A 15,653-nucleotide genomic window follows, 5' to 3' on the forward strand; every position below is an offset into this window, starting at 1 on the left:
CATTCATATTACCATTAGTCATGACTTCCACTAAATGAGTCAAAAATTCTAGAAGCATTTCATAGTGGATGACTTTTCCTGGTTTTGTTTGTCTGGGTATTTTGTCTTGCATTTGCTTTGGAGACATAAATTTTTGGTTAAATCCTACTGATGCTTTTTAGTTCTGGTGACTCAGTATTATTGTAGGCATCCTATTTCCTTACTTTGCTTTCATTTCTGGGGACTGGGTGTAGTCCATCTTACTTAGTGGAATTTCGACTGTGACTCCGAAAAAAGTAATTTTTTAAGGGATGTTGTGTTCTTCTGGTACCAGTAGCTGAAAGATTTTTCTGAGATGGCAATGTAGATATAGATAAAAGAACATGTGTTCAAGCAGGACTAGAAAATGGACGTATTTCTTCTAAACTCAAATTTTGATCCTCAAACTCTTGTTTATTTGCTAATACATTCTAGAGATCATGAAACAGCACAGGCACATTGGGTTTTGATATTTTTGACAAGGTCCTTTCAACCTTGTCTCTCTTCTGTTTGTTTTTGGCAGAATGTTAAGTCACTGAGAAGAAGAGATAAAGCACAAGTGGTTTTTAAGCACACAGCTATAAAGGGGTGTTGGCTTCTAGTTCCTGCTTAAAAATCATGCATTTTAGACGAAATATTTGTGAGAGAAAATACACGCAATATTCCATGGAATTTGGACCAGTACTGAGGAATCATGGTGATGATGCCGAAGACCTCACACACTCGTCGCTGTTTCTTTTTGGTCTCTATTTAGCATTAATACTGTTTTTGCAGTCCAGCCAGAGAGACAGAGAACTTTCTTCTCTCACTTAATTCCTTCCCCTAGTTTTATAGTAAGGCAGGTACTTAGGGTATATGAGATTTGGAGTTAAAAGCCCATTCAGTATGAGGACATGAGGATGATTGAACCTGGCTGTTCTGTATCAGAATTCTGAGCACTGAACTGCTGTAGATAAGGAGGCAGCACCTTGACAGGAAAGGATAGGATAGGGAGGGAGAGGTGAAATTTCAGGGAAAGGGATTGTGTACCCATTTTGCAGTTCTGGATTATAAACTCCAAGCGAAGGACCCATGTCTTTGCAGCCCAGTTTAAGATCCTAAATCTAAGCAGAGATAAGGTTTAGGATGAATCTGTCCACTCTGTATTGATTAGTTTAGGTGGCTCCCACTGAGAGATTTTCTTAAAGATCTTCTTTTGAGCGGGGGTGGGTGTGCATATATATATATATATATACACACACGTAACCCTTTACATATGTATAGGGAGTATCAATACCTTACATAGTGCTGTGGAACTGTTTTAAAATTTCTTAAATTAGGCAGAGATGCTTCAGGATTAGGCATACAACGTAGAGTTTGGATCACTTGAGTGATTTTTTCGAAAATTATTCTTAGGGGTTTTTATTTTTTCCCCAAATGTATACTAACCCGTTTTGGATGTGTGGAAGGCCTTTGGTGTGTGCCTCTTGAATATTGCTTCATTTTGACATAGTATTATTTCCCAGATAATGTTTTGTCTCTCCAGCTGCTTTCATATTGAAAGGCAGTTCCACTTTTGACAGGTTTAGCATAATCTGAGTGTGAAGTTTATGCTGTCAGAAACTAATCCTGGTCCACATACTGCAGATAGGCTTATGGGATACATGCCAATAGGGAATTCTACAACTGCTTGCAAAATCTTCTGGTCAGGTGTTAAAGAGGGACTGATATGGGGAAGGTCTTGAGTTTTGTTAGCACTTGTCTCTTCCCCTTTCTGTGGTTGTGCTAATGTAAATGACAGTTCATAGTAGCAAAAAGGAAGGAAAGGGTGGGGGGGAACCAATATGAAGAAAGAAGGAAAAGCAGAGATCATCAAACCTGCTTCTTTTCAGATTACAGTATTATTATTGGCTTGCAGTTAGAACAAGCAGAGAAATGATAAAAAGAGGAAAAACAAGAAATGTGTGAAAACAGAATTAAAATTTAAATAGGAAAGGAGAGAAAAGCATGCATCGTAGGAGAGGATAAAGTATTTCTATCTGAATAGCCCGGTTTCTATGGAGTCTCCAAGAAACCACTTCTCTACCAGTATGTTTATTGAGCAAAAATGTGTTCCTCGTAGCTCAATAGTCTATAAGTGAGTTGGAAACAGAGAGTTTTGCTTTCAATTTCTGAAATGCACACTCGAGTTTGTTTCATAGTAGCAATAGATGTGGCGGACCTTTCTACTTTGCAGCAAAGTGCTTTTTATTAAAACCAACAGCCTAAATGCTGTTTTATATAAAAATAAATAGTAACGCCATAGTCTAAATGCAAATAGCAAAGGAAATCTACTTTTATCAAACTAAAACTTAAAAAAATTTTACTTAAGAAAGCAATATCAGTCAGCTTGTTTGTGTTTCTAAACATTTTAAAATTTTGTAAATTCTGTAAAACTATAAATATATTCTCCTGTTTTATGTTATAACATATCTGACACTTTTATTGACTTTTAACTGAAGATTTTCGTTATGTATTTATATCAATATTTTTTCAGTGCACACCAAAGTGTGGCCCAGGATTCAAACACAGAATTGTACTGTGTAAAAGCAGCGATCTTTTAAAAACTTTTCCAGCTGCGCAATGCCAAGAGGAAAGCAAGCCACCAGTCCGCATCCGCTGTAGTTTAGGCCGATGTCCTCCTCCTCGCTGGGTTACTGGAGACTGGGGACAGGTAAGAAAGTTCATAGAAGTATTTATTGCTGTTAAGTGTACTACATATTAGCATCTTCTAAGGATAAGATGTTTGTGGAAATGGAGAAGAGGTAGCTCCCATGACTGAAAGAGAAGCTGCTTCCCTGTTTGGCTCATATTGAAATGTGATTCTGAATGATAATTGTCTGCTGAACTAGAAAGGATTTGCTGGCAGCAATCTATTTTCTACTGGATGGGTTTCTGTATGTATTTTTTTAAAAAAATAAATAGTCCTAATTATAGGGGTTTTGGAAGGGGATTTTGATATACATGCAGCGATGATTCAAGGTTTACTATTTTTAAAATACATCTAGCTTCCCTGAGAAACATGATGGAAATATGAAGCCAATTCCTATTTTAGTAAGATAGGGGCGTGTATATATATATATATTCCTATTTTAGTAAGATAGGTAGGTAGATAGACAGATAGATAGATAGATATCTCCACCAAAAAAACTTTGAGATCTATATAATTTTACATAAAATATGCTAAATTACCAGACAGAGAGCTAAATTGTTACAGGACAGGCTGAACATAGCTACCATTATGCAGTGTTTCTAAATATGATACACTGAGTTTGCTTCTTTCTTCGTTTTCGCATATGATTAAAGGCCTGTTTTAAAGTAATAAGTGGATGCTTTATTTTCTAAGTTTGTTGAGTAATGGCACTAATGAAAATAAAACAGTTCAGTTTAACTAACCAGGGTACAATCATTTGTGGTATTATGGCTTTTCTTCTATGGTAGCTGTCCAGATGCGCATTTATCTTAAATTGATATTGTACTAAACCCACTGTTTAGTTACAGAAATTAAAAATGTTTTGAAACAGCAAAGTATATATATTTTTAAAGATAGTTTCCTTTTTCCTTAAAGTTTGTAGCAGATTTGAAGTCTTGTTTTCCTTGCTTTTTCTTCTTTGTTCTAAAGTGATTATTGCTCTCTTGAAAACATGCACTTAAACTCAGACATGATATATGAAATAGTTTAAACTATACCTCAAATCTGAACTGTTCTGGGAGCCAACATTGCATTGTGGTTCTTTTTCTTTGAAAGACAAGTGTTCCCATATACTGTCAAAAAAAAAAATAATCTAAACTATTTTATGAAAATTATGCTTTGTATTAACCAGATCTCTTCAGATGCCTGTCTTTTGTAAGGTTGTCCATTTATACTGTTCCTGATTGCTTTCCTATTACCTTGTTCTATATTTAAAAATTGGATCCAAGTTGTTTTAGTTTTGTACCTTTCTTATTTCTAGTGTTCTGCACAGTGTGGTCTTGGGCAACAGATGAGAACAGTACAGTGCCTCTCATACACTGGACAAGCATCTAGCGAGTGTCCAGAAACACTTAGACCTCCATCAATGCAGCAGTGTGAAAGTAAATGTGACAGTACTCCCATTTCCAACACAGAAGGTATGTCTGCCATCTTAATATGACGTTCTGTAGAGAGTAAAATGGCATGGTCAGTATTACTGCATTAATTTATTAGTAAAAGTCTACACGACATCATCTCAGACTGTGTATGAATTTTTTATAATTATTTTCTAATTAGTCGTTGTAGTTCAAAGGTGAAGTCAATAAAAAGCTAAATGCAGGTTCTTTGTTTAAAAAAAAACACCCTTAAAACATGTAGCCTAAGTCATGGACAAAATACTATTGGTTTGTGTCATTAATTTTCCAGTCTCTTTGTTGGTTTAATGGAAATGTCCGTAAGAGCAGGGGGAGCATGATATAGTTCTCAACCCTGACCTGCTCCATCAGTGGTTAACATAACAGTGTAGTGGCAAAAATAGTTAATTACATATTCATTGAAAGAGTGGGACCACAGATTTAGTGCTATACAATGTTTCAAGCCTGTTCTTATACTTTGACTTACTTGTCAGCTTCTACGTAACTTTTATTTTCTTGGACTGGTAATGACTGTTCAAAATAATTACATTTTTTTTACATGATGCAGTCTAATTTAATCAGACTATTAACTAGCTTCATAATAACATATTTTTGCTAGAGGATATGTTAGATAATAATGTCAAAGTAAGCTTATTAATGTTTAGGAAAGGCTCCAGATCTGAACTCATAAATTGTCCAAACCAACCTATTAGGAAATGCTGTCTTCAAAGTAGAATTGGAGTGCTAGGCAGTAAAACTCCAAAGTTTCTTTACTGATTGTAGAAATTTAGAGTAGTTACTCACCAGATGAGTACATTCCATTTTGTGTGGAAGGGGAAGTGGAATAAAAAATTACCAAAACACACATGTCCAAAATTTAAGAAAGATTGCACAACAGCGTTAGGTCTTTTAAAACAATTATTCCCTAAATGTTGACTTTTCCTAAATTTTGAGTAATTGACTGCAATGTCAATACCACTGCTCTTTTTAACATAACTAATCTCTGTGCGGTAAATAATGGAGTATCTTTTACACAGGTTCTCCAACTACATTGGAGTTCAATATCCTCTTTATATGGAACAAATACTCTGATTTTAAATAATTAAAAAAAAAAAAACAAACGGGGGGGTTGTGGGGGGGCAGGGAGCAAATTTATGGTACAGTATTCCCAGATTTGGTATTCATTCAACACCTACTGTACCCGTTGAAGTTCACACTGTAGATTCAAAGTTGTCATAAAAGTCTGTCAAATGGAGATGTCTGTGATGAAACGGGAGCATACTAAAATCTCCCAGAAATACACTTTATTATTCAGTGTACAAGCACCGTAATTAACTGCTTGGAAATTTGATTTTAAACAGAGGCTTATCATTCCACGTTGTTATTTGAAAAGCATCTTCATAATAGAATTTTCCTTGCTTATTTTAATTCCCATTCTTATGCTTAGTACTCTCAAGTAATCTTTACATGATGATTATCAATCTAGGAAACTTTCTGCTCCTTAAAGCTCAAAGGCTAAATGATACTTTATTTCCAAACAAAGATGTTGACTTTTTCCAAAGTGGCAAAGTGGGCATGATTTAGTCCCAGTCTCCTCTTAGTTTCAAGATGACAAGGTCGTATTGTTATTTATATTCATTACATTAGTAATTCTTCAATATTATCAGGAAAAAATGCTAATCTCCTATAGATGAATACAATTAGGGGTTTACGGTGTGTGATATATGGACATTGGGCGGCCATACACTTCTTTACAGTGGAACTGTGCAGGGTAACTGAACAGTAAGCCTGCTGGTCATAGTGAATTTGAGGGACCTACAGACTTCATTTGAAGATTTTTGGGGTCCACAAATAGAAATGTTGAAAATCACTTACACAGTATTCCAGATGGACTTCAGCTCTTTGGCCTGCACTCTGAGTGGGTCAGGCGTGAGCCACCTTACTGACAGCCATGCAGCCTCATTAGGACAGTTAGGAACAGAGTTACAGCACAATCTCTTCCAATAGATACGGTTCCCAACATGTTGCCACTTAGCATCCCATTTTTGCTTACGTCCCACATTGAAGGTATTTACTGGAAACCACTGATCATTTTAAAATGGTTAAGTGGCTCAGATGGCTCAAAAGTAAATGTAATCTTGAAGATCATTTGATAATCTAAAATACCTACATCCTTCCAGAAAATTGTTGCTGCAATCCATGAAGTAATAAGGGTGCCCTATCCCAAAATTAGATAAAGATTTTGTCTTTGTGGTATTTTTTCAATACTTCTGTGAGTATTTCTTAAATACATACTCTAACTTATACACATTTCAAAGCTGCTATTATATAATGAATATAAGAAGCATAAACTGAGGATTTGCACAATAATGTCTGTATATTGCATATTTTCTGCCTTAAAATAATCCTCTTGCACACAAGGAGTTCCCATCTCTTGTTTTGGTGGTGTTAGCCTTTAAACAGAGAGGCATATCTTTTTCAGCATACAACAGATGATGGAAAGCTTGTTAGATTTCAAGAAGTAACTAATCCTAAAGAGCACAACTATTTTTTGAAAGATAATTCTGAGAAGGAAATATTTGAGTTCTGATATTTCTTCGGGGATGTATTTGTGAGAGGAGCATGCTGTGCCTGTACACTCACTCCTGTCTCTCTCCTGGTGCAGTGGGGTGTGAACTGTGTATCAGCATTTGGGTTTCGGGAAGGAGTCAGGTCTCTGGGAGGGAGTGTTCTGCCCGGTGGGAATGTGCGTACATAGTGGAGCATACCTGCTCACATGCGGAGACTTTGTCTGTATGCCACATAGTAGCATCGCCTCGTGCTTTGGGCCCCAGTGTGGACCAAAAGCAACTTCAGCTCCAGATCACTGATTTGCAGCAGGGGGATTGTAGCTGAGGGGATTCCCTTCCCATTTCAAACCCCAGCAAACCACCTGATTCCCTTCACTTACCAAACTCCAGTGCTCACTGCCTGTGGAACCCATTACACAATTCCTGCACAATTTAATTTTGCTAACCCAAGCAAAGAACGTACATTATTTTGAGGAAGCTTGAGCCACTTTGCAGTATAATGACCATGTTGGTAAAGTTTGGAGGAAAGTGCAGGTTGTTTACATAAAATAAGACTCAAAATTTTGGGGATACAGAAATAGTAAAAGGAAGTTATGATACATCATGTCACATTTTACATCTGCTTTAGCTCTTTGTTTTCTTTGACTTGTGATTTAGAATTTTGTAGATGGGGTTTTGACAGGCTGCCACTGAGGAGGGTAACATGCATTTGCTGCTAGAAGTGAACTACAGGCAGCAGGTACCACATGATTTGAAATGTATTCAGAATTATTTTATTGTCTTAAGTATATACATATACACACACATCTGCTGAGTCTAGACTGCTAAAAGGCATCTGAAACTTCACCTGAAATTCTATTTTATCTCTATTTATGTCATTTCAGTTTTCCTTGTGCTTTGTGTGGTATGTCTTTGTAGTCTCTTTAGTTGAAAGGCACAGTGACTTTCTGTGACTTTATTACTGTAATGTGATAGTAAATATCATAATATTGTCTGATCTAGCCACAAAAGTTCAGGAAGGGAGAGTTTAATATGTTTAGCTTTCTGAAACTTATTAACAGTAGTTACTAGGAACAAAAAGGCTTCTGCTAAACCTCTTCCATTCAACCACAGTCCTATGAAGAATAGGCTACTTCATCAGCCACTGTATCTATTTCAAAACTGATTTTTAAAACAGAAGTTGTGGGCAACTTCCAGAATATTGTCTCACTGCTGTCCAAATGGCATTGGCTGGACAGGTTCCAGTTTTAGTCAAAAGGAAGAATAACTCAAAGAAACATGAAATAGGATAATTTCAAATCCTACTTTTAGCAGAAATGCAGTTAGTGGCTTTACCTGTATTTGACTAAATGCAATGTGTATGAGGTTATTTTTGGGGCCGAGTGAACTTTTTACTTCTCATCAAGATGAAGTGAACCTTTTTATTCCTTACTTCATTTATAATTCACCATCTGTCTCCTATATTCCCAGTCTTCACAAACACAAGGACCTGAAATATTTCTTGGAGAAATATTTGACCTCTTTTGGAAGGTTTTTGAAACAGTGAAACACAATGACTGCGTATGATAGAGAAACATGTCTCTTTCAACCAGCTACCCCAAATGTCTTTTCTCCTGGTGCCCAACTCTGTTTCCAAATTGAGAATTTAAAAATTAGAAAAGTAGAGCATAAAACATTGGGTTAGTGAAATTAAAAAATACCATTCAGTACAGATACTAGGGTTCAGCCTCACTGATGCTAGCCTAGGTTCCAATACTAAAAATCCTCATCTGCACTTGACTTGCTACTGTAGTACTGTATTGGGTCTTGCTGGGCCCCACAGCAGCCCTCGCAGTGCTGTGCTTGGTTTGGTAGCTGGAAAGGTGGTGATAACACACCAGGGTTCTGGCTGCTGCTGAGCAGGGCTCACCCCCATCAAGGCTGTCTCTCCAGCCTTCCCCTCATCCGCACCAGTTGGGGGGGGAGAAGGGGGTAAGATATCGGGAGGGGACATAGCCAGGACAGCTGACCTAAAGTGACCAGGGGGATATTCCATACCATGTAACGTCTGCTCAGATATAAAAGCTAAGGAGAAAGGAGGAGGACAAAGCAGGGGGGCATTCATTATTTATGGCGATTGTCTTCTGGAGCAACTGCTACAGGTACTGAAGCCCTGCTTCCTGGAAAGTGGCTGAGCATCATCTGCTGGTGGGAAATGGAGAATAACATCTGTTTTCCTTTGCTTCCGTGCACGTGACTTCTGCTGTTGCTTCGTTAAACTGCCTTTATCTTGACCCACAAGGGTTTTTTCACCTTATTTTCTCCCCCCTCTATTCTGCTGAGGAGGGGAGTGATAGAGCAGCTTGGTGGGCACCTGGCATCCAGCCAATGTCAACCCATCACATGTATGCTTGCAGCATGAATGCATCATCCATAACTACATGTTCCAACACAAAAATTACATACTAGGAAACTCTATGCAGAACAACACAAACAGAAGGAGCTGAAAAATGGTACATGCTGATTGTCTTTGTTTCTCTACTACTTTTTTCTTTTCTTGCCTGTTTGGTGTGTCTGTTGTCTCTTTCATGTTTGGCTTACAGACATCTTGGAGTCAAGGGTTGTTGTTTCGTTATGCCTTAGAGCAACAACATCCTGCCCTCCAGTCTGCACTTCTAGATATGAAATCAATACAAAGTAATGATAATGGTCGAAGTACTGTTAGTTCATACCCTTTTCACATTTTCTTTACAGCTGTTGCAATTTGAGAAAGATTGTAGGAGGAAGCCAGTATCAAATCCAACCTGAAAAGTAAAAACTTAGAGCTTTCTTCTGAGACAAATCATCTGAGAAAATGAATCTTAATTTCATTCTTCCCATCACTTAATTTTTGTTATTCAAACTTGTGGGGTTTACTTTTTCTCTGTATACATCTCTTCCATCTTCCTACACGTGAAGCAAAGCTCCTTGCCAAAGTCCTATTTTAGTATCAGTCTGGAAGGAACTGTGCAAATGCTTTTAACTAAAAATCCCCTATTGGGCGTCTGTCATAATATTCACTCCAGTGCAAAGGAAATCTGCAGCAGCAACATCTGAGTTGTAGAACCAGAACGTGCCCCTGAGCTCACAGATGCAGCTTTATCTCCAGCTATATCAGCATAAAAACTGGGAATGGGCCAAACTATTCCATTCTGTATTCACACCTTCTTTACACAGAAAGGAAACTTAGCTAGAGGAGAACCACAGTGTATTCCAGCAGTGCTCCTGTAACGTACCCCCACAAGTCACTTTAGATACAACCTGTGTGGGACAGAAAAGGAATCCTTCCTCCACATGGTTGAGCTTTTGTTCTTCCTGGGAGAGTTACCTGCCAGTATGACGGGCTGCTAAGGCAGTAAGCCCAGCATATAGGGAAAAGGCAACTATGAAAAAAACCTCTTACATGTCTATTATGGGCATAGGAATGGCTTTTTTTTCTACATAAAAGAAATTGTGGATGTGTGGAACAAAGCCTAAAATATAATCCACCATTCAGTCCAGTCAACGAACTCGCACTGTTGGTGCATTTATTCATAACACTCATCATTTTCCCCATCCCTGTTAGCTGCAGTGCCCATTCTGTTTCAGGGATTCGTACAAATGTAGAGGCATGGTACCAAATAGCGTGAATTGTTTGGATAACCTCTCGTGGATGGGTACAATAACTCCTGAGAAAAAAGCTGTAAAAGCATTGTAAGAAAAATTACTTGTATTTCCTAGCTGTCTAAAGTGATCATTTATCCCAATAAATGATAATTCTTCCAAGACAAAGCAGGCACACTTCTAAATGTCTGGGGGAGAAGCCCTGCAAACATGTTTATGGCTTTTTAAAATATATTGTGTGCACAGTGCTGGACTAGAAAGAGTAGTTACAAACAGGGCAAGGTGGCTGGATAGAGAAGCAACATGTTAAACGTAAAATTTTCATCGTAATTTAATTTTTATTTCTGATTTTTTCTCTTTAATGCTTTTAATTATTAGAGTGCAAAGATGTGAACAAAGTGGCATATTGCCCACTGGTGCTGAAGTTCAAGTTCTGCAGTCGAGCATACTTCAGACAGATGTGCTGCAAGACCTGCCAAGGACACTGACCCACAGAAAGCACAAGAATGTGCCTTGTTATTACCATTGTGGAAGAGTGTCAGAGTGTCCATTGAAGAGAGTCACACAACGCAGTGAGATTGACGTCCTTGCAAATGCATTACCCTGTGGAAAACGTAACCACTGGTCAGCCCCAGCTGACAGGATTTCAATATTATTTTAACTTCTGTGAAGTGGGATTTATTAATCCAAAGTGCTGGACACAGTATAAGGAGGGCATGCCAAATTGGAAAGATCCACACAACACATATAGAATAGCTTACTGTGGAACATTTGTGTTCTTTTGACTAAATCCAATAGTCTGTTTACCTCCTTGGACCATTAAAATAATTTTTATTATGGACTTAGCAATGACACTGAATCCATTTGTATTTAAAACTGTTTAAAATGTAGCTGTTATGACTTGGTCTACTATGAAAGTAAAGAAGAATCAAAAAAAATTTTAAGTCATAGCTTAAAAATGTTAACTATTTTATCTCACAACACAGCACCACAATTTAAATTATAAAATGAGCTTGGAAATGTTATTTAAGGAGCAGAAATTAAAAAAAAAGATATGTATTTTTCTTTCATTCCACCTAATTCCCTTTGGAGTAATCCATATTTCCTGAATACTGCTGTGAGCCATATATAAAGCTATACTAAACCGAACAACCATGAGGGACTTAGTTTTAAGAGGTGCAACAGTTATTGCAGTGGTGCATGAAATACAAGTGTGCTATGAAACGAAATTAAATCTGTGTTGCAGGTTTATAGCCATCTTACCATTGTACAAGTGAAGCTGAGATTTCCACTGAAAGGGAACATATTTCAAAATCATGGAGGAGGCAGACTCCCAGCAGTGGTGAAGACCATGTTGCCAGCTGCTTCACTACTGCTATATAGGTTGCTTAGAACTTACACTTTTGTTTACAACACCAGCCACAAAGAAGAAACAACTTTGTGGGCATCTAGATCTGTTTTTCTTGTTACTTATGATTCTCCAAAACCAAGGAATTCCAGTGCAAAAGATAAGCCTACTGTGTAATAGCAACCATCCTTTGCAAAGCTGAAAGTCAAAATGGATTCTCGGTATTCCCTTCTTTGATACCATAGCAGAAGTACATTTGTTTGTGAGGAAGAATATGTGAATGTGCAGTTCAGGCGAACCCATCCACATGGGCAAAGTTTACAACCAAAGAATAAACAACTCATGGAGGTATCTAGGTTGTGTTCAAATGAGAAGTGAAAAGTGTGCTTGAGCCAAGAGGCCTGTTGGACTATCAGGAGTAAGGCACACTGGAAAAAGGGTGGCTAGAATGAAGTCTAGCCACCTTACCCTAAATGCCCAGGTACATATTTAGAGCTAGACCATACTTAAAGCTAGGGGCAGTTTTCAGCATGAGACTGGAACAAACCCGTGCCTCTGGATTAGTAACCGGATACCTTAACTATTCTGCTGCCATACTCCACTTATTTTGTTATTACCATATTTTTAATAGTCACCAAATACTTGGCTTTTTAAATGTGAAACCAAACATTCAGGAATCTACTATAAAAAAGCTAATTGTCTTGTTCCTCTTCCCTTTCACTTTTCAGTAACAGACTCAATAAAGGAGGTAAGAAAAGTAGGTACTTGTTTATATTAATATATTGTACTTGAACACTTGCATTTTGCAGCAGGTACTTGATGAAGTGCTTTTGTGTCCAGCTATGCCTCCTTTGTTGTAATGCAATTAAAATTACGTGAACAATGTGTTACAAATTCTAACTCAAGTAGCACTTTTTTAAAAAAGTACTCTTTTCCAAGAAAAATAATTCCAAAATACAAGATTGAAGTGTACCAGTGTATTTTACCAATAACAAGCCAAATGTGTTGCACACTATTTACTAATGTGAATTAACATGGAACAATAAGTATTGTTAACAGGATTCATACTATGAAATCCCTCCAACATATTGACAGTCTGTCCGTGGGGTTTTGTGTAGCCCATGTGTTCATGACCATCAGATTCCTGTCATCTGCTACCTCTTGCCATTATTTCCACTTCTGTAGGCCTGTGTGACCAGTGGAATTCATTTTCAGTTGGCTCATGTGTATTCACATATGCTTATCTGCTGCTCTCATCACCATGTAAACAACTCCTGTTAAAACTGACACCAGTAAATAAAAAACCCCACAGCCTTTGGGAGTTGCACATAGACATTAAGGGCAATATGCAGTCCTTCTCTGTTAAGTGAATCGACTTTGTATATTCTTTTGACAAAACACCTTGGTGCTAGCATGCCCTGGCTAGGTCAAAAATACAATGAAAGGGAAAGGGGTTGCTATGGCATTCCCTAAGCAACAGACCTCTTTGTGTCAGGGTCCAGTTTTCTCCAGGGCATGATTTTGTTTATCAGCTAATGTGTCTTTTCAGCTAACAGGAAAAGGGTTTTCTATGTATTCGAAAGAAACTTTTTTTTTTTTTTTTTTTACCTCACTTAGGACATTAAAATTGAAAGGAGTGTTTCCAAAGACACATTTTGCTCTCTTACTGGTGCTAGAACACTAGGGAGTCTGATGTTTACTCTACAACTTAACAGCTCTGAGGTTGGAATTTAAAGAACTCCCTGGAGCAAGGTTGAATTTGTATTGTTAAAGGGAAAACACAGAATGTATGTGGATTTACAAACTAAGCAACACTTCAGACTAAGACTGAAAAATGAAACATAATTCAAAGAAAAATAATTGGTTTCCACAGCACAGTTCATTGCTGCTGCTACACTGTAGCCATCTATGTAATCTAAGCTAAATAGTGTTATATTCCTAAATAGTGACAAAAGGACTATTTGTATAGGCTATAAATATGGCAGGCCTAGAATCAAATAGTAGAATATGAAATACAGAAATCAATCTGATGCCAGTACTTCCACTGAGCAACACTATCAGCTAGAAGAAGATCAAAACAGAAAGAAAAATCTAGAGATTAACCCCTCAAGGTGTATACACCCAAAAATAGTCCATTTCATTAGGAACTTTGTAATGGAGTGAATGTCACATAGATATCCTTAATAATACAGACTGAAATTACCTTTGTATTATTGTGATTAGTTGCTTATTATTTTATACTCAGTATTAATGTGGTACACTGTTACTTTGTTATTTTTGCTTTTGTAAATTATATTCTAATTTATTGTCAAGTTTCTTAACACTTGTTCTACATGCATTCTCCTGCTTGTAATGAAAAAAAAATATTGTAACACTTGATGCAGTGAAATTCCACACCAGCCACAAATTTGTTTTTAACATAGATAATTTAGTAAAATAAAACTGCAGCTTTTAAGAATGATACCCATGGTACAGTTGTCTATTCCCTGATTTAACAGTTACTAGAATTCTGTATGCTTACCATTTGCTTCATCAGATGCATCAAAATATATACAAGATGTTTTCTTTCAAGTAACATCTATATGTTATGCTACAATCCTGTCCTTGGCAGCAGCAATGTTTGTCATATATCAGCAAAAAAAAAAAGGAAAAGGAAAAGTCAAGACCGTGGTCATGTACATTGTTAGATGATATTTTAGCCTAAGCAATAATGTAGATCAAGAATTAAATTAATGGCAGCAAAAATATCCTGTACTTCTTGGAATGATTTGATTAACAGCTAGTCAATAATAACAATAAAATGTCCTTCTTGCATTGAGCTTTTAAGGTTTTATCTGAAGTTTATCTGAAGACATGTTGGTTTTTAATATAAAGAAGAAAATTAGAAGACTTGGTGCCACTGTTGCTGAGAGATGATTCTTACCTGTTCCAGTAAAAAAACCTTGTATGGAGATCTCTGATCAAGTCCTATGAAATACTTCTTGTTTCTCAGTTAAAATCTCCTTTCTGATACAGTGAAAATCACCCTACTATTATGAGTGGGCTGTTAAAAGTAGAGAAGTTTCATTATTCTGATAAGGTGTTTACTAATTTTGGTTATTCTTTTTTATTCTGTTTACAAATAAGAATTAAAAAAAAACAATTACCTGTTTTAAAGGTGCAGGTATTTCTACTTGTGCTTTGTCACAAAGTTTTATTGCCCTACAGATTTGAAGTTAAAGATGGCATAGTCTTAGTAAATAACAGTCTAATAACAGTTTTCTCTGTTATTCCAAAACTGTTGACTTTCTTCCCATACATTGACACTACAAGTTACTACCCGATAGGTTTCCCGCTATTCGGTTTTTAGTGTTATTCTTTCCCCCTGGAGTGTTTGTATTTTGAATGATAATGACAAACTGGGTACACTGAAACAGATGATGTTGTGTTCCCCTCTTTTCCTCTTCCTCCTCCTGCCTTAAACCTACCATCACCCATGCTGACTACAGAATTCCTGACACACAACATACCCTTCAGTCTTCTGAAAATGTGCTCTTCCTGCACCTAAACTTCCTTCTGGAGCCAACCCTGCAATTATAATTCTCTGTTACGCTTTTTCAGTTTATTTCTTGAGGCAGTGGACATTACTTTTCCTGAGATACTGGCTTTTCCTTTCCCTCATTTCCCTAGCTATAGCCCACAGCAGTTCCTTCATCAGTAAGCTCCCTGTTCTCTCTGAAGCCATCTGACCTACAAGAGACACTTTTAAATATCCTCTGTAGAATGCTGAACAGGCCCTGGTTATTTTGCTGACTTATTTATTATTTTTTATTACTAGGAACTAAGATCCAGGACTCTTCTGTGGAGGTTTACTGCAGCAGGCTTTGGATGAGTCCTGTGAGCCTCATCTGGACTCAGCCAGTCATCAATCTAAGGGTCTTAAGAGAAGACCATTACTAAGCCGAGGCTGTCATTCTGCAAGAAGTGACACCCTATCTGGCCGTCTTCCCTTA

General features: G+C 37.2%; 1 protein-coding gene across 1 annotated transcript in view; it reads left to right on the forward strand.

Annotated features, from left to right (window-relative positions):
* ADAMTS6 (ADAM metallopeptidase with thrombospondin type 1 motif 6) overlaps positions 1-14,122 on the forward strand; it is a 153,961-nt gene extending 139,839 nt beyond the window's left edge. Inside the window, exons 23-25 of the mRNA XM_037374274.1 lie at positions 2,534-2,710; positions 3,990-4,146; positions 10,692-14,122. Of these exons, the coding sequence (XP_037230171.1) occupies positions 2,534-2,710; positions 3,990-4,146; positions 10,692-10,801 (444 nt within the window). The 3' untranslated portion in view covers positions 10,802-14,122. The remainder of the gene's footprint in view (positions 1-2,533; positions 2,711-3,989; positions 4,147-10,691) is intronic.
* The last annotated feature ends 1,531 nt before the right edge of the window (positions 14,123-15,653 follow it).

The sequence above is a fragment of the Falco rusticolus genome, chromosome Z (genome assembly GCF_015220075.1).
Source record: "Falco rusticolus isolate bFalRus1 chromosome Z, bFalRus1.pri, whole genome shotgun sequence".
Classification (NCBI taxonomy): Eukaryota; Metazoa; Chordata; class Aves; order Falconiformes; family Falconidae; genus Falco; species Falco rusticolus.